The 19,021-nt window shown below is 41.7% G+C and overlaps 2 protein-coding genes across 3 annotated transcripts; both read left to right on the top strand.

The window, feature by feature from the left end:
- Positions 1–182: 182 nt before the first annotated feature.
- On the top strand, positions 183–3,351 carry snrnp27 (small nuclear ribonucleoprotein 27 (U4/U6.U5)). 2 transcript variants are annotated; one of them, XM_028413276.1, is made up of 7 exons: positions 184–232; positions 309–350; positions 1,160–1,292; positions 1,964–2,079; positions 2,186–2,265; positions 2,665–2,729; positions 3,045–3,351. In XM_028413276.1, the coding sequence occupies exons 2-7, from the start codon at positions 314–316 to the stop codon at positions 3,097–3,099; spliced, it is 486 nt and encodes a 161-aa protein (XP_028269077.1). In that variant the 5' UTR covers positions 184–232; positions 309–313; the 3' UTR covers positions 3,100–3,351. The 2 variants fall into 2 exon arrangements, with proteins under 2 accessions (XP_028269076.1, XP_028269077.1); XM_028413275.1 differs by having other exon boundaries at positions 183–350.
- An 850-nt stretch (positions 3,352–4,201) lies between these two features.
- Positions 4,202–18,736, top strand: mxd1 (MAX dimerization protein 1). The gene is made up of 6 exons (XM_028413274.1): positions 4,202–5,018; positions 5,681–5,780; positions 10,421–10,450; positions 14,456–14,570; positions 14,761–14,920; positions 15,234–18,736. Exons 1-6 carry the CDS (start codon positions 4,952–4,954, stop codon positions 15,428–15,430), a joined length of 669 nt encoding a protein of 222 aa, XP_028269075.1. The 5' UTR covers positions 4,202–4,951; the 3' UTR covers positions 15,431–18,736.
- The last annotated feature ends 285 nt before the right edge of the window (positions 18,737–19,021 follow it).

Here is a 19,021-nt window from a genome sequence, read left to right on the forward strand (position 1 = left end):
TAAATAATATTTACATGTAAAAAGCAAACAAACAAAAACCACTACTTGTAGTTACCATTTTTAAACTCTACTACTAGCAATGGTTAAATACGAGTTGTCCATTGGTTCACCATGTAGTGGACTTCCTCCGGGTCGTTAGAGGGCGCTCTTCTCCAGTAAGGTTACCGGAAATTGCGCACAAACCAAGCGGAACAACAGAGGAACACAGGGTTGCGAGGAAACACTTCATTTTGTGCGAGTCTCTTACCAGAATTTGTTTACTGTTTAGACTTTATATTTATTTTAGAGTGTAATATTTGATGTTTTAGGAAAAATGGGCAGGAGCAGGAGCCGAACTCCCCCAAGACGAGGTAAGAAACGAGAATTAGCAAGCTAATGTTAGCTCATGTTAGCCGATGATTATTTTGAGCCGATAACGTTGTCTGAACGATTTGATGCTATCCATTTAAATACCAGCACATATTAGGACGTTAAACTGCTATGTATCGCTCTCTTTGTGTTGAAGTTGCTAACAGAAAGTTTTGGATATGAAGAACTCGCGTTATGTGAAACCTGATTTAACCCACTTGTGTATTTGTCATATTACCTTTAATTGACCAGAGGGCGCCATTTTGCAATGTGTCCGAAGTTTAAGATACCTCCTTCGCAGAATACCTCTGACTTTTTATAATGTTTAACACAACTAATGATGGACATCTACACAGATTAATAGCAGTAGTAGCCCTCTGAAGTACCAATACAATTTAAGACAGTGACTACTGATGAATCACTGATAATCACATTTCTTTAACATTAGGGACTTGTCAGTTTGGGTTTAAGAAAATATTCTCACCAAGGTTTTTTCCCCTGTTAATGTTTATCACATAATGTAGTCTATGCTTCTGCATGAACTATTTCTCAGCACAAATGTTTTTTTACACAAGTTCTTGAAGCATTAGTTGCGTCTCCAAATTCTGAAGGTGTTTAAATATCTGTCTTTAGAGCATATTCCCCTGCATGTGTTTCTACTTGCACAATTATGCATTATTCTGCGCTGTACAAATTTTAATGTGAATCACCTCGTGAGAGGGGAAAAAAATAAATCTAATACAGTACATGCAGTTTAAAATTCCCAAGATGTACATATAGCATCCTGATATCACTTTCACCTTCCCCCCAGAGAGAAGACGTTCCCGCTCAACGTCCCGTGAACGTGAGCGAAGAAGAAGGGAGAGGGATCGCTCTCGTTCTAGAGATCGCGACCGAGACAGACGCAGGAGTCGTTCGCGATCTCCGCACAGGAGGCGTTCAAGGTGAGCTCATGTCTGAATAGATTCCAGACCTCATTTATTTATAGCTATATGTGTTTTTAAAATACAGATATTTTTGTGAGTTTCATTTACACACCACTACTACCGTATTCTCGCGACCATAAGGCGCACCCAAAAGTCTAAAATTTTATCAGAAGTCGGCCGTGCGTCTTGTGTATGGGTTGAGTACCAGATACGGGGACGTGATACGTAAACTACGTACGCTGGCAGCAATTCACCGACAACATTGCCAGCAAAAACATCCAACCCAGCCACATCACCAACATGGATGAAGTCCCCCTTACTTTCGACATCCCTGTGAACCAAAATGTGGAGAGAACCAGCACGGTATCAATACGGACCACGGGGCACGAGAAGTCAGCGTTCGCTGTTGTTCTCGGTTGCCATGGTAATGGACAGAAACGCGTTCAAAGTAAAGTTGCGAGCGGCGTGGGAGCGATGGATGGCAGACAGCGAGCACAGCTGTACTGGGAGGCAGCGCGATACACATCTCTAGTGGAGAGCAGCACTTTATGTTGTCCTTTGACCTTCGAACAAACCTTAAAAAAATCAATTAGTTGCACGTCTGCAACTCATCAGGTGAGTTGCAGACGTGTCAGCTCTCAGTCGTTGTGATAACCTGTCCTGCAGCCATCTTTGTGTTCCTGTTGCAGGTCTCCTCCCAGACGTCATCGTTCCTCCTCTCTCTCCCCTGTGAGACAAAAGGACAGGCGTGATGATGACCGCAAAGATATGAAGGAAAAGACAGCAAAACCTATTCAGATCTCAGGTATTAGATTATCGTTTCATGCGAGCATATTAAGCAGAAATGTTTGTCAGTGCCCTCAGCATTCACACTTAAATGGTCAAATGTAATACAATCATATTTTTAACAGCGGAGGACATGCAGGGCAAAACAGAAGAGGAAATTGAGATGATGAAACTGATGGGATTTTCTACCTTTGATACAACTAAGGTGAGAGAATAAGAGTGTTCTATATTGTGTAGCCACAAGGAGGTGCAGTTTATTTCACATAAAACTGCATTTACAGCTAAATAGAGGACACATACTGTATGATTGCAGTCACTGTATTGGTAATAGACCAGTTGTGCACTATCAGAGCAGTTGGGATCAATGGAGCAGCTTACCTCTTTGTTTAATGTCTTTTTCTGTGTGGTTCTTCTGAGGGCTTTCTTTTCTTTTACTACGTTGTTGTAAAATACATATCAAGAATTTTCTCTATTTTATTTTCAAAATCTAGAAGAAAGTGTAGTTTTGTTATTAAAAGAATAATTCAAACAGAAATGGAGCTAAACCTCATTGTTGTTGTCATGTGTTTATGTTTTTGAGAGTCAATAATCTGTTTTTGAACAGGGGAAGAAAACCGATGGGTCAGTAAATGCATATGCTGTTAATGTGACCATGAAGAGAAAATACAGGTATGTCAACAAATTGCAAAGTGTTTCACATGGCACACAGATAGTATTTGGAAATGTTTTATAAGCCCTCGTTTTGTAAGGCTGTGAGCTTTCTGAAGTTATTGTGTTATTATGTTAAGTTAGGATGACAAACTTTTAAGCTCCCTGCAGTAAGCACTCAGAGTATCAACACCCTGTTAAAGTAGCCAATCACCTCTGCAGGTGTCTTATTAACGCAGAGATTCCGTCACTCCCATTGGTGCTCGATGATGTAATCTGCAAGTGTTGCGAGGGAAACAGTGATGTAATGTTTTCTTATATATTTATTTTTGTTAGGCAGTACATGAACAGGAAAGGTGGATTCAACAGACCGCTGGACTTCATCGCTTGAAGCTATCAACAGCTTGTGTTTCCCAGGATGTTTTACCCCTGTTCTTCCACATATAGTAGTGGACGCTATCATGGTATTTCCTGTTATATGTTTTGTGTGGTGCAACAGTTCTGTATATGCCTTTTTCACAAGTAAACACACAGTTGTAAATAGTAGTACTCGCAGTAAGTCATAACTGAACATTGGAAGGTGAGCTTTATGTTATTGAACTGGGATGTGTTTTATTTGAAATAAAAGCATTGTAAATCACTGTTTTGTGACTTCATTATTAAAAACATCTGGATTTACATTTGCTTACTTTTACAAAAGTAAAGGGACATTTTGTGTATGTGGTAGTATTTTTTTGTAACATAACAAAGATATATTAGACTCAGTGTGACTCATACTGCAGGATATAATACCCAGGTTTGTATTTCTGTGTATTTCCTTGGTAAATACACACGTCATTAAAATTATTCTCATTTGGTGTACGTATGTATGCAATGAGTGGATTTTAATCGAGGACAACATGTCCTGGGTGAAGGACATTTTTCAGATAATAAATCCATTGTCGTTTGTCAGTCATCGTTTTTTAAAAATGAGCATCCGTCTTATTGGAAGCAAGCCTTCGCTGTTTGGGAATAACGAATGCGCCTGCGCAGATGTAGTGTTTTGCGATTGGAACGACAAGAGTCAAATGATGAGAGAGCATGTGAATCTGACCAATCGCTAAACACAAAATAAGGCAAACAACATTACGGGAGCCAATCGCTGACATACACCGCGAAACAGCATGGCAGAGGGGCGTGTTTACTTGTCAAGAGCGGGCGTTGACGCTTCAGCTCGTGGACACCGGAGCCAATAGCTGACAACTTCACCAGAAATCAACCAATCCCGTGAAAGAGTGTGTCGCTCCTGAAACTCTGTCCATTGTGGCTCCGTAATATGTGCTTTAACCTATGTGAGTTAGAACCAAAATGGTCGTCGGTGGCTGTTAGTGTCGACGCCCCTATATGATTGATAGATTAAACTGCCAATAGAAGCTTTAGCTGGTATATTCGCTGGCCAATGATATCGCGGCACTTAGAAGCTTTGTGGTAAAGTACAGTAGTTAGCTGCCGTCCAGATCAACAAGCCACTATTTTGGAAGCAGTTTGACAAACAGTCACTGTTCCTCAGTTGATTTTAGTCGGTAACCGCGTTATCAGCGATAAACCAGCACAAAACCACATAGCCCCGAAGAGATAAGATTGGATGACATCGTCGGTTGAACTTTTAAGACAGCTTGCTCATTTTTATATTCAGTACATATCAGGCAAGTGTGTGACAACTGTACAAGCTATCGTTCTATTTTTTTCACTGACCGAAGCTTTACAATAACCGTCCTAGCAAGAACTTTCCATCGTTAATTCGACAGCTTGTCATCTGCGCTACCGTTAGCCAGCTGCAGTTTTTGCCAAATAGAGCAGCACTCGGATTATTTTTGTATGACAACAACCATTCGTTTTCATTTTTGTCAAGAAGCCGCCTTTTCACGAAGAGCTACATGGAAATGAACGATATTTAGCTATCAATTAGGTTTATAGCGAGGAAAAGTCATTTTGGCAGCTTTAGCAGCTAACAACAAGCCAATTTAAAACTATTATTTTATTAACGAAACGGCTGGTTTTAGAACCTTTAACTTTTAAATATCCTTCATTGGCACACTGCAGGAGGAACTCTACCGTTGCCTCTCGGCTTTTAAAATAATAACCAACAGAGCAGCGAGCCACCTGAGAGCTAGAAGGAGAGTCAGTGATAGGACCTGAAGCAGCCTGTGTACAGTCACGGAGTCCTTCATCGGATTGTTAAATTATCAGTGTTATTGTTGAAAATGGCGGCGATCGGAATGGTGCAGATGTTGATCGAAGCAGCCGAGTACCTTGATCGCAGGGAACGAGGTAAAGTATTCTATGCTCTGCTGTTTTTTCCCCCCACAAAATATTACAATGACACCCCTCCCCCAATTCACCAGAATGTATGCACATGGCATTTAAACGATAAATTCCAAAATTCTGTTGCTGCCCTTTATTTATTTGTGTTACAAGTAATCGGACCATGCATTAAATATATACACGTTGGTAAATTTTGCATAAATACAAGTCGGCTGTATTTCTTACCAAATATATATTGTGATTAATATAGATGTATTTCAGTGCTTATGAATATGTGCAAATAAAAACGTACATTCGCATTCCCCAGAGTAAAAGAATGAATGCATATGTGGCAGATGCAGTCAGATGTGCAGGGAGACATTGTTTTCATGGAGGCCCCTCCTTTCCTTCTGTTGTGGTTTGCTAGTGGGGTTTATTCTAGTTCAAGATGACATCATTGTCCAGGCTGAGGGGGGAAATACTGTATAAAAATACTGCACCAAAGCCATCCACTGCATGGCTGTCCACAGCAATGTATTCAGCGAAGACATTACTGCTAAATGGAAAAAAAAATCAAGCCTAAATGTGACATATTCTTAACTCTCTGTAAGGCTTCTTTTCACTGTGGCTGTATTTTCTGTTGCAAGATATCAGGACATGTGACCACTATGTTGTTTATTTGCCTGCAGAAGCTGAACACGGCTATGCCTCCATGCCACCCTTCCTCAGCAGTCGAGAGAGGGATAGCTTGAAAAGGAAAAGCAAAAGCAAGAAAAACACAAGTAGCAGGTAAATGTGGTTCTCTCTCATGTGGCCAAAACCTACACACTTGAATTTTTGTGATTTTGTGTTTTAACATCTGCAACAACAGCCCATTTTTGCAATTCAAGTGTACCCCCACTGAGTACATGATTAAGCTATTGTTCCCAGTCAGATGTGTGTGTGTGTGTGTGTGTGTGTGTGTGTGTGGGTGTGTGTGTGTGTGTGTGTGTGTGTTTTTCAGGTCAGTCATAATTCGCTATTTGTGATGACAGACTTGTTTATTTTATGTACCCTTTAGCACCCTTTGTGGAAAGTAGTGTGTGTTTTAAAGTAGGAGCCACATTTCCTATCTACATACTCATAGATCCTAAAAACATTAACAGTTTTAGGAAGCCACTTGGAAGCATGTATGTAGTAATATTCTGTGTAAACCTACACCAGTAAGTTGGATTGTGCTTTAGAGACACTACACTTCAATCATATGCAGCCTGCCATCAAAGGTCTGGCAGGTAATCTATTTACAACACAACTTGCTGCATGCGTTACCCAGTTTAGATATTTGGCATTCAGTCCATTCATGCTACGGAATGCTCAGTTATGTATTAGAAGTTAGTTAAAATCCCATTGTGTCTTCCAAAGTGTGTGACTAACAGCAGCAAACATCAGAATTCCTTTATTTACTTTATTTACTTAAGGTAAATGACCACTCAGTAAGGCAAACTGGGTCAGTCAAGGTGAATGCAGAAGACATGACAGTGAGGGTGGAAGTCCACTGAATGGACAGTAGTGCATTCAGAGTCTGTAACCCGTATTCCATAAATCAATCATATGAGGACAGATTTATCTGGCATCCACACCCCACAGATCAATGTGATTAGAGTGGTTTGATGATTCTGTACAGAGGGATGCACTGTACGTATGTTTCCTGTTTGTTTGGAGAGTAGAAAGCCTTTGCAAAATCTGCATCTGAATGGAGAAATGCACTCTATGCACATGAGTCATCCTTCACCATATGCTTGATGTGGGTGAGTGCATGTGTGGGTACACCAAAAGAACAGTGCTGTCCTGTATGCTTGACCCCTACAGTGTGGGGATATGGCTCAGTTATACATTTTTCTGACATGGGATGGGTCTGTCTCTTTAGAGAAGGGGTGCCCAGTTCGGGGCCAAATGGGCCACCATGAGGCCCCCATTATCTTTAAGTCTGATCATGGCTTTAGAATATCTCATGCTTATTCTGCTAGCTTTTGGGTCACTGTGGTCCAACACAAAGTTCTTAAGTCGTCAATCCTGTTATATTGGTACTACTACTGATAAGAATAATAACCAGAGCAAAGAAGATTGAGAAACCCAGTACTATACTGTTTAAGGACCCATCTGTTGGATTATAACTCGTGGGTTGCACCACTAAACTTATCATGTTATGATGTTACTTTTGTGTAAAAATTGGAATAGACCTTATGAAACCACTGTGAACAGTTTGTATTTGATGTTCGGATGACACATTTCACCAACATCAAAGTGTCCAGAGCACAGAACACACTAATTGCAACCCCTTATACAAGCCTGCTTTATATATAGATATTTATATACACCACCAGTACTGAATTACAACTGCTTGTGTGTTGTGCAAAGTAGCATCTTCCTATATCCATCCATCAGTGCAAAAAAAACGATGTTATAAAAAAAGTCTGCATTTACGGTATGTGTTTGTAACCTAAATGCTTATGAGATGATTGAATTTAATTTGTCCATTTCCTGTCAACTGGCAAATTGTTCTAGCTGCAATCAGCTGCAAAGCTCCAATTTAAGAATCCAGCATAATTACCTGCATTTACCTTATTAGTGATAAACAGGAAAGCCATTTCCATTCATTGTTTGTGTATACAGATGCAGCAAAGCCTAGCCGCTAAAAAAGAAAAAAACGAATCGTGGTATTAATTAAATATAGCCAGAGATACATCAGTTTTGTTTGACAATGCTGTCAGTGAGAGATTTGTTGTGCGTTTCCATTGCCACCATGTTTTAAAAGACACAGCAGGGCTGCAAGAACACACTTCCAGCTCAGATCATGCCTTAACATGCTTGGGTGGCACTACAGTTTGACATGCCTAGTGAAGAAAAAGGTGGGACTAGCCTTATATGTCAAGTAGCCTTTCAGCCTGTCCCTGTTTCCAGTCATAAAACCAAACTATAAGGTTATGTTAAGGTGCAGCGACCCCTCCGTCGGCTCTGAACACCTTTTCAGCTATTACTCGTTTCTATTTAAGGGCAGCAGAGCCACACTTGTTATTAATAAAGGTTTCTGCACAGCCTAGATGATTTGATATGGTCTGATATGATGTTGGCTCTCGTTCATTAATAGGCAGACTAGTGCTAGCACTGAATGAATTTGCCTCTAGGGGAAAGAGTTGAGTTCTGTCAGAGAAGAACATATCATTAATTGATCATGCACGATTAGTTATTTTTTGTTGCTGGTAAGACTTGGTGAAATGTAGGGCAGGAAGCCTAGTGTGCATTTGAAGCCATTCAATCCTGTATGTACAAGCTCCTCCAGCTTCTGTTGTTTCCCTAAAGCAAGGATGTGTGACTATTGGGGGAGGGGAGTCACGTTTTTTTCTGGTGTGTATGTGTGCCTGTGTGTCAGTAGTAGTGACTCCCCCTCCCCCTCATCGCTTACTCTCTCTTGCCTTTTTTCCCCTCTCTCTCTCTCTCCTCACCTCCTCCACCCTTCTGTGTCTTCCCTGCTCTGCTCTCACTCTTGGCAGTCAGTGGAGAACACCAGCTCCTCCATTACAGAGATGGAGAGTCCTCCCCCACCTCACACATACAGTCACACAGTATGTAACTACATTGCAGTATGGAAATCATACAGTCATTTTGCCATCCGTGTGCAGGCAAATGAAACCCTCCCAGTACTCATCACAGTGTTGATGTTCAGGTCGCTTGGTGAGGCCAGACGAGTCTTGCAGACCAAGCCAACAAAAAATGCATTATTCATTGCTGACTCTTTCTGTTACAACTGAGTGGTGTTGATAGTTTCTTGAATTCTCCATCTTGTCATAATTGTCAACAAAATGAACCCTCAGTGCAAAACCTGGGGTTGTCCAGTTAACCTACTGGTAGATTGATTGAGGTAGGAGGACAGGCAAAACGACCAACGTAAGGCCAAGATCATCACACAATTACTTCTCAAAATAAACAATTTGCACCAACAATCAGAATCAGAAATACTTTATTAATCCCACGGGGAAGATTCGATGAAAATACAAAAATTTATAGTATATAGTATTTGGTCTAAATCACACCACATTGAAAAATGTTATACTGCGCAAAATACATATTTGGATTCTCTCTAGTTCTTGAGGTGAGCAGGAGTGAAAAAACACCCAGAAACCTCAAGTCAGATAGCAGGATGTAAGCTGTGATTTAACATAATCACGTGTAGCATTTAACAATGATTAAGTCAGTGTGATTCTATTGGCCGGGTTTCAGAGTAATTTAGTGATGTAAAGTGAAACATTAATCCTAGCTGTATTACACACTTTTCCATTGTATTGGCATGGCTGTAGAGGGTTGAGGGATGATGGCAGGAGGTGTCCCAGAGCCTGAAATCTGGCCTGAATATGTGGGATCGCTTCCCTGCTAGTGCTGTGATGTCACCAGCGGCTGTCTACCCTCCACAGAAATGCACACTGGCTGGAGGGGGCCAAGTGAGAAAGAGAGCACCCAAAGCAGCTAGCTGAAATAAGATGATACCCTGCGGTCACACACACAGGCAGGAACACTGTGTGACACAAGGAAAAAAGGGGTCTGCTGTATCCCTTTTCTGTGCTCTTATGTGGCGACAAGAAGAAAACCTCGGCACGGGTTGTAACTTGTGGTTAATCTTGGAAGTAATTTTTTAAATGTAGCAACAACATGAAGGTGCATCAATGAAGCAGTGAGTGAGAGCTGGTGTGAGTGTAGAGCCTAGCAAAGCTGAAACTGCAAAGGCTATTTTGGGGTGTTGGGAGCAGGGGGTCAGTGGAGGTGGAGGACAGTTCAGGAATGCAGGGAACTTCTTCTTTTCCTTCTACCGCTCCACCAATCTGTTTACACACAGGTCAGACTGCCATATTTCTTCCAAGGTCTACACTTGACCTAATTTCTATTTCTCTGTGTATGCGTGTGTTTGTGCTGCTTTGGCTCTGCAATGCAGGAGTCACGCTGGCCACTAGCACACCTCCATCTCTTTCCATCCTTTCACCTTAACTTCCCCACCCCCACCCTTCTCAGCACTACATGCACAATAGATAATCAGGCAATATGAAGGGGGCATAGTCTCATCTACTCCTTCCTGCTGTTTCTGGTTACTGTTACTATGTTTACCCCCGGGCCTCCTCACCACGTATCTCTGTGCGAGTGCAGTCCTTAAAAAAGCTTCCTTCATAGAACAGGCCTCAGGCATCAGAACACCCAGCCTTTTCTCCATTTTATTTTTCCATAGAATTTCATTTTGTCAGCCATTCTGACTGCTCATAGACTCCCACACAGCCTTTTCTCTCACACTCACTACCCTGCCCTTCACTGCAGTGATGGTACACAGAAAAGGGAATCCAGTTTAATCAGAGACTCTGTTATTATTATGTGCAGTTTCTCATTTGTGTTTTGTTTTATCTCTGCAGGTCTACGCACAATGAAATGGAAAAGAACAGGTATGTAAAAAAAAAAAAGCCTAAAAATCTTCATATCTGTGTGTGTTTGTGCTGTCCCTCAATCCCTGTGAATATCAAATTACACCACCAAAATCCCTCCCCCACTGTCACCTATGTGAAAATTATGGGTTGCCAATAGAAGACATTTTACTCATATTGAATTAGTAAGAATCATTGGTAAGTATGGGAGAGAAACTCTAAAAGTAACATTATTTAACTGAAAACAAAATATGTTATTTGAAAATTTAAATAGAAAGATAGAGTGATCTTTCTGTGTGGGCAAATATATAGACACATAGAAATGAAACTGAAATGTAACCTTTTACCCAGTAAATGTGCATCTTAAATCAGTAGAACCATCATACATCATGAGCAAGGTCTAAACATGCTTGAAGAGATGGTTACAAATTAAAGCTGATTACTCATCATCATAGCTTAACAGTGATTTTACCAGTTCACTACAATGAACGACAACACGTCATTGGCTTCCTGTGGAACCTGATTTCTTTGGTGCATGTCTACATATTCCAAGTGCTGCAGACAGACAAGATGAGCTAGTTATTCATTATTTACCCTGTGCGGTAACTTTTATACTAGTGATCATTTTATTATGCTCTTGCAGGGTTATGTAAAGTCCCTAGATAACCTGTAATAAGCAGGAACATCAGCTGTTTTGCTGCCATATGTGAGTCAGTGGTTTTTCTGGGTGTGTCTGTCCACACAGTAGGCCACGTTATCATTTTGTAAACCCATAACTAAAATGAGTGGTTGAGGAATCGTACATGGAAATGAGCTTTGGGCCAGTTTAAAATGCAGAAGTGGAAAACAGATCATACCAAACTGGCCCAGGGACCTGGGCAATATCACTTGTAGCTTTGTAGCTGTGCTTAAGGCCTATGTAGGAAAATATGTGTTTTAAATTAGTTATATCATGACCCAAACACACAATTTAAAGTAGAGGAGGTTCACAAAGATAAGATTTTTTTAAAGTATATTCTCACATGACATAGATTGATGGATACAGCAATTCTTTAGGTTCATTGCCTAAATAGGTCGTTGCTAAAAGAGCCATTGTTTTTTCACCATGGCCTCCTGACTCAGATGAGACAAATGAGGTGTCAATAGTTGTATCAAGTGACACACTGTGCCCTTTGGCTCCTGTACGCGCCTGATCTTGTTTCGATATCATGCAAAAGTGCTGCCCTGATAGCTGGTAAATGTACAGTATTCGATTGTTTGATGTGTTAATATAAATAGTCATGGTTATCAGACACGATAGTATGGCTTAACTAAGGTGAAATGATTAGAGCTTCAAGGGCAAGCTTTTATTTATCATATATAAAATATTAAGCATCTTGTATTTTGCATTATACCTCTGTGAGTCAAATTTAAACAGGCTTTTTTCATAATTTTTGGCATTTTATATGTTTACTAATGTATTTTGTCATGATGACAGTCAGCAGATGACAGTCAGACTCATTTTGCATTTGAATTGCATTGCATTTTAATATATTGGTCTAATATATTTGTGAGTCCCTGTCACTGCTCAGTGCTTTCATCCTGCTTGTGCTAGTTGATCCAAACCAGCAGCTTGAATAATATATGTCACTGAAGCCTGTGACAGGTTTTTAGCCCTCTGCATGTGTGTGTAGTACTGTGTGTCTGGAGACACCTCACGTTCAGCAGTAAGTCAAAACTATGACCACTGGAGAACATTAACAGCCTTTAGCTAGTTTCTCTCACCACACCTAATAATAGAAAACCTAGAGTAAATTAGTCACGGCGACCCACTGCTAGCAAAGCCACAAGAGTTCAACAAGACCCCCTTTCATGAATCCGAAATCACTGTCTGTACATTCCTGTTTTGTTTTCTTCTCTGTTGTTGCTCACAGAGGGTGTGTTCATGTGAGCATGTTTATGTCCACGTAACATGACTCCAGCCACCACCACACCCTTTAACATGCAAGTTTCTTAAAGCTAGCCACTGGACACTGACTGTAAAGGGATCAGGTGACAAGAGTGAGGACAGGGGTGATTTACTGCTGGTCAGGCAAAGGGCACCGGGTGACCTAGGTGTAGTTTTTTTTAGCAGGAAACAGCTGCTTAAAGGGAAACCTTTTCAGTTATGTAACAATCTCATCTTGTGTTTTAACAATTTGGACCAAATATGCACTTGTGATTGGTTGTAAGCATTTAAAGCACAGTGTGAATTTAGGGCAAAAAAGTGCCCAAGTCTGTAGCTCAACATACTTCAGTATCACCTATTGACACACTGAACCAGAATAACCTGTTGCTCAAATAGCAGTGTGTGTTAGGGCTATGTCTTGCTGTGTCCTGCACTCACACCATGTGACCTCTGCTGTTTGATGAGTCTGCATCTCATCAGTGTATAACAAACATTAGCTAGCCCTGCCGATTCCTTATTATGTCAGAACAACACAGACCAGGGCATTTCCATGTTATGTAATGGCAGTCTGCATGCCCTTTGGACTGGGTCAGCTGAGGAAAAGGCTCTTGGTCTCTGGCCATAAATACTGCTTTGTATGTTCATGCAAGGGCTAAAGGGTTAGGTTTTAAGTGGCAAATATATTTGTGTGCATTCAAATTCACCTTACACCTCTTGATGGGTCTGATTTGAATGAAGCCTTCCCGGCAGTGACGCTGGCATCAGGATTACCTGCAGCAGACAATAAATGGGCAGCTCAACAAGCACTTAGTTGTCCATACAAATAAAACAAACAAAAAAAACCAAATACACTAACTGTCAGGAAGAGTCTGACGTACACACACCCACTCGCTCAGCCCAACACAAGTTTACAGACACGTACACACTCTGACAAGGCTGGAGCTGGAGGTGTGTGTTGTGTAACAGCAGGGTCAAGTGGTCACCAACACCCACCAGACCTTAGCAACTGCCAACTTAGTGCAGCTGACACCCATACAGGAGGAAATGGAGAGGAGATGAGAAATGGGAATGTGAGCTGTGTTACAGCATAGTTCACATTAATAATCACGTCTGGTCTGAGCACATGTTGCAAAGATTTGAGCACATTCAAATTTTGACTTGGTATAGGAAGGGGTTCTACTCTGTTGCTCTTTGTAGTAACATAATAATAACAATAATGTTACAAAGGTGGCTTCCTGAAACATGCACAGGATTGTGTCATCATTTAATTTAGGGCATCCTGTCAGTATTAATTCACTACTTCTTAATATGGATAATTAAACTTCAAAACACATGTATACTACACAGTATATACATTTTTCAAATAAATATTTCTTTGTGATTTCATCATCACAAAGTTGCTTTAGAGGAGAACCTTCTTTTATTAACAAGACTTCAATGTCTTGGAACAGATCTTGAGGGATGCTACTGAGCAAAATCTGATATGTGATGACACCTGAGTCCGCTTCAGGTGGGGCTGCAGTGGTGCAGGGTTGGAAAGAAGAGACCTATCAGACTCCCCCTGTAGCTCCCTCCTCATTTAGTGTGTGCAACTCATAGGCTGCTACTATTCTAACATCCAGTGCAAACTGTTAGTGGTGGAGTAGTGGGTAATTGAGGCAGGCTCAATTTTGACTGTGTTACTATCAATAACAAGGAAGTTATCCCATTCTATCCCACAAAGGAAGCTAATTAGGCTGGCTGTGACTTCATGCTTTTAAATCTGACCCTTTTAGTGGATGTCAGGCCATAGGTGGAGAAAAATGTGGACATGTGCGTAGCAGGCTGAGTGAATCAGGTCCACACTTGACTTTTGACATAGCAGTAAAATCTAATGATACTCCAGGTCGCATGGTGTTTGTGGCAAAAGTTGACAGGTATTGAAAAACTCGGCTTCATCAGTTACTGTTTTTGACTAGCTATTTTACAGTCAGCGTTGTAAGATCTCACCAGGTACAAACTTCCTCTCATCCCTGTCATTTGTGTATTTGACCGTAAAACACAGATATGATGTTTAACAATTTCTGCCATCTTTGTTTTTCTCGTCTCTCCCCTTCCAGACGGGCACATCTACGGCTGTGTTTAGAGCGCTTGAAATCCCTTGTTCCCTTGGGCCCAGATGCTAACAGGCATACTACCCTCAGCCTGCTGATGAAGGCCAAAGATCACATCAAGGTGAGTGTGCACGTGCGACGACTATTCACCTAATCGGTGTGACGAGGGCTGTTGACTGCTGCAGTGGTTAAGTGTGTTAGTATTGTGTGAGTACCTGAAATGTCTCTAATAAGCTGCAGTGGACATGAAGACACACAAACACATCCACAGCTGTACTTCAAGTGTATTTTGTGTCTTTTTTACCGTTCAGAGGTTGGAGGAGAGCGATAGGAGATCTCAGCACACCTTGGAGCAGCTACAACGGGAGCAGAGACACCTGAGGAGGCGTCTAGAGCAGCTGGGGGTGGAGAGGACCCGCATGGACAGTACTGGCTCCACTCGGTCCTCTGACAAGTCTGATTCTGACCAAGGTAAAGCAGCAACACAGACGCAAGTGTTACAGTTTCAGTCTTTTGTGCAGACATGATCATTTTTGATGTTTTATGTTATGTAAATATTCAGAATTTCTCCTGCTGTCCTCTCTTAAATCAGATTATTTCTTCATCACACCTACAGGACTATCAGTTTAAGTACCTACATTTAGAATACTATCAAGACACACAGCTGCTGTAGTAGACAACAACAAGCCCCTTTCTCACTTGTTGTTTTTCAGGAGTTCCTGCGGTGGTAAAAAAAAAAATAAACCAAACTAATGTTGTCTTTGTTTTGCCTGTGTTCCTGCAGAGGACCTGGATGTGGACGTCGAGGGGACGGACTTCCTGCTGGGTGATCTAGAGTGGAGCACCAGCAGCGTGAGCGACTCAGGGGATGAGCGAGGCAGCCTGCGCAGCAGCTATAGCGACGAGGGCTACTCCAGCGCCAGCCTGCAGCACCTGCAGGACACTCAGGAGAGGGCCAAGCAGCTGGCCTGCAGCCTATAAACAGCACTGGTCACCGACCCAATACCCACTTTCTTCCCTCAGCCAACCCCTTCCCAAGTTTGGTCCTGTTCAGACCTCACCTCCCCTTCCCTCTCTCCTGCCCCCTTCTCCCTCCCTCCCTCCCTCCAGGACTGACCAAGTCTGAGGCCTCTCCCTGCCAGGCCTCTGCGGACTTCACATCCGCACGATGACTTCCATTCAGACTGAGACACCCGCCCACATCAAGCCCATCATCAGCGGTCAGTCTTTAGGGTGTCACCCACTCTGCTCTGCACCAATCAAATGAGTGGGATTTTAAAAGACACTCCTCCCCCTCCGTCCTTCAGAAACACAACTTTCAGCCAGAGAATGTTACCACACAATGTCCCACTGCCTCTTTTTCTATGCCTCAAGAGCCATGGGAAGCACTTATGAGATTTCACCCTTTCTTCACACACATGCATACATTCACACACACATATACACACACCTCCATCGCTCCTAGTTGTCCAGTGAGACCTCCCAAAGGTGCGACGCTGTTATGACCTGGGGCTTTTTTTTCTGCCCCACTCACCAGTCAACCATCTGTGCATGGTACTTGCACTTAAAATTGTTTTTGTAAACAAAACTGTGTGATTTTTTTCAAACGCTGTCTCAAAAATGTAAGCGCCCCCCCCCCATTCCCACTGGAGCTTGGGCAGCGGTTGTTACCAGATGAAGTAAGTGTTTGAAAAACATGCGTCAGCAGACTTTGTGGACACAAAACTAGACAATGTGTGGTGTTAAACTGTTGGGGCCGACAGCAATATGTCCCTTGGTACCCAGGATTTGGCAGACCAGCTTGCAGCTACCTTGTAATTTTATGTCCACATCTGCCATACAGAGAAAAAACAGTAACAGAAAAACTAAAAAAAAAAGGTTGCATTGCAGCATGAGATTGTGAAGGATTTCAGGGGGTAATGGGAAGGATTAGGGGGTGGGGTCTGATGTTCTCTTCCTCTCTCTGATGACTGTGGCGTTTTTACAGCATCCTTTTCTCATAAAGTATGTGTGCGTGTGTCTGTGTGTGTGTGTCACATCAGGCCCTGGCGAAGATGGCGGCTGTTAGCAGGTTTGGAAACTTAAAAACACCAGCCACTAGGCCGAATGCTGGTATATTTTGGCAGGTGCTGGTACATTTTTGTACACTCCTCCTTCACTGCCCCAATTCACCAGGTATTAATAGGAAAGGAAGAGCCTATATACTGAGAGCAGTCAATAGACTGGAGCACATTCCACTATATAGAGAGACAGGCAGGTGATACTGAGCATTATTTTTTGTTTGCAAGTGGATGTTCCTGCTAATTATTTATGAAGGGAGAGTTGAGTTTTAGACGAGGCGACTGGCTTAGACTTTTCAGTGGAAGCATGCTCTTTAACTGTTTTTACATCTGAAAAGCACTAAAAATGTTAAAACCACAGATCTTCTCTCCTTTGCCTTGCCTTCATATTATTATTATTACTGTTTCTGCAAAAATGTACACCTTTTAATGTAAATAGTTTACAGAAAGATCTCTATGTCTATCAGCAAATGTATTTATTAGATATCCTAAATATATAGATGAATATATAAAAATCTATTTAATTAGTCATAGCTTATGTTCTTCTCGTGAGGTTTATTAAGAGTTTCTTATATGTAGTTTGTTTGCACAGCCTAGTCAATCCATAGAATATTTAGAAATGTCTGTTGTGCCTCCAGGCTTCTGTGTCTGTGTTGAATTTGGCACAGTTCTCCTAGAAAATGAAATGTTTTTTTTGTGGTTGATTCTAGTTTTAGCTGTTTTTAAGCCATCTTGCCCTTTTTAATGGAGGTATAATAAGTAAAAAAAAATCAGAATAACTCATAAAAATGTGAATTAAAAAGTATAAAAAATGAGAGGAGCCAGTGGCCAGGCTGAGGGCAGGGGTAGTTCCCTCTGGCAGAGTAGCATTGCACCTCCAATCTATCCTCATCCCATGCCTAAGAACCTCAGACAAAATGGCTGCTCACCCTCATGAGACTCTAGCCCTTTCATGTGGTTCAGAATTATCATTGGCAGGGAAGGGATTGCAGCTTTTTGAATGTACATGTCCTCAACCCCTGCAGTGTAGCAGCACGTTGCCAAAGGAAGCTCCCTGCTCGTGCATGCGCCACTTGCAAATCTCAGTTATAAAGCATGAAGATGGTACACCAAAAAAAAAGAAGAAAAAGAAAAGCAGAAAAATAAATATAGGATTGTTTGGTCTTCGAGTGTGGAAGGCTGCATATTTTTTGTTGAACCCTTTCAGATGTAGCCACACTTACAGGAGAAATGTATCGAAAAGTAGGTGTGAGTGGGCAGGTGTGTTCACTGAAATGCCATCTGTCAGCGTGTGCATGTGTATACAGTAAGTGTGTGTGTGTGTGTTTATTGCGTCACTGTCTTCAGAGAGAATTTTTTCGGGGGGGGGGTGGTTGAGGGCGGGTGGTATAAAAAATGGTAAGGCTGTGTTTCTGTTCTGGTTTGTTTTCTAGTAAAAAAAAACACACACACAAAACCCAGTCATCTATGAACCTGAGCATTATTTGTTTGTGGGAGTCTCATGTTTCCTTCTTTTTTGTCCCCATCCGTGGCCTCTTGTCTGTCTTCCGTGTGTGTCCATGGTGCAGGAGCAGTGAGTTAGGTGGGGGCAGTGACTGAATGTCTCAACTGCCACCTCCCTCACCCCTCCTCCAAAACAAAGACCCTGGTGCTCTCAGCATCTGCCTTAGGAAGCAGGTGTGGAATCTCTCAAAGAACAAGACTACAGTCACACCAGTTATTTAAGCTACAGCTTTCAGCATCAGGGGAAACTCATGTTCATGTATATATTTGTTTGTTTGTTTGTTTTGGGTTTTGTTTGTTTTTTTTGTTGCATATATTGTCCCTGCATACAAAGTGGCTAGTAATGCCTTAAAACAGACACAAATGTAAAACCTGACCGAAGTTTATGATATGTATGAGTGTTTATGATGTATGTTTCACAAAGGTCATTCCTTTTCATTGTGACGGTCTCAGGCGTGGTGCTTTCATGCATTACAAACACACACTGCATCACAGCTCCATGCCGGCCTTTCTCCTCAGAAAGGTCTAATGTCTATTTGCTGAATAAGGTGGACGTTTTGTGCACTTACTTTTTAAGGATTGGAGAATTTGGACACTGTCTTTATCTTCTCAATAAATCACTTCAAATGGGGAAAAAAAAAACCTTTGACAACGAATTGTGGAGCAGCAATTTATATTTGCCAGTAATAGTAAAAAAAAATTAAACATTTGAAACCCTTGTTTACCTACCTATCTTCTAGTCATGGTCTTATTTGTTATTCAAGACTAATGCTTCAGCAATAATTACACTGAGAGGACAATTGAAGGCCCACCGGTTTCCTGAATAATTGTCATGTGGAGGTTGAATAGACAGTAATGAGGAGGTTTTTTGCACAGGAGATGAAAAGAAAGCCTCCATGGGGGCCTGGTCCTCGCCAGCCATCCACTGTGTTTCAGAGTAATCTGTTGGCCAAATCCCAGGCTTGTGTGATCTCAGCCATCTGACTGCTGCTCAATAAGCAATACACAC

Source organism: Parambassis ranga, chromosome 9, assembly GCF_900634625.1.
Source record: "Parambassis ranga chromosome 9, fParRan2.1, whole genome shotgun sequence".
Classification (NCBI taxonomy): Eukaryota; Metazoa; Chordata; class Actinopteri; family Ambassidae; genus Parambassis; species Parambassis ranga.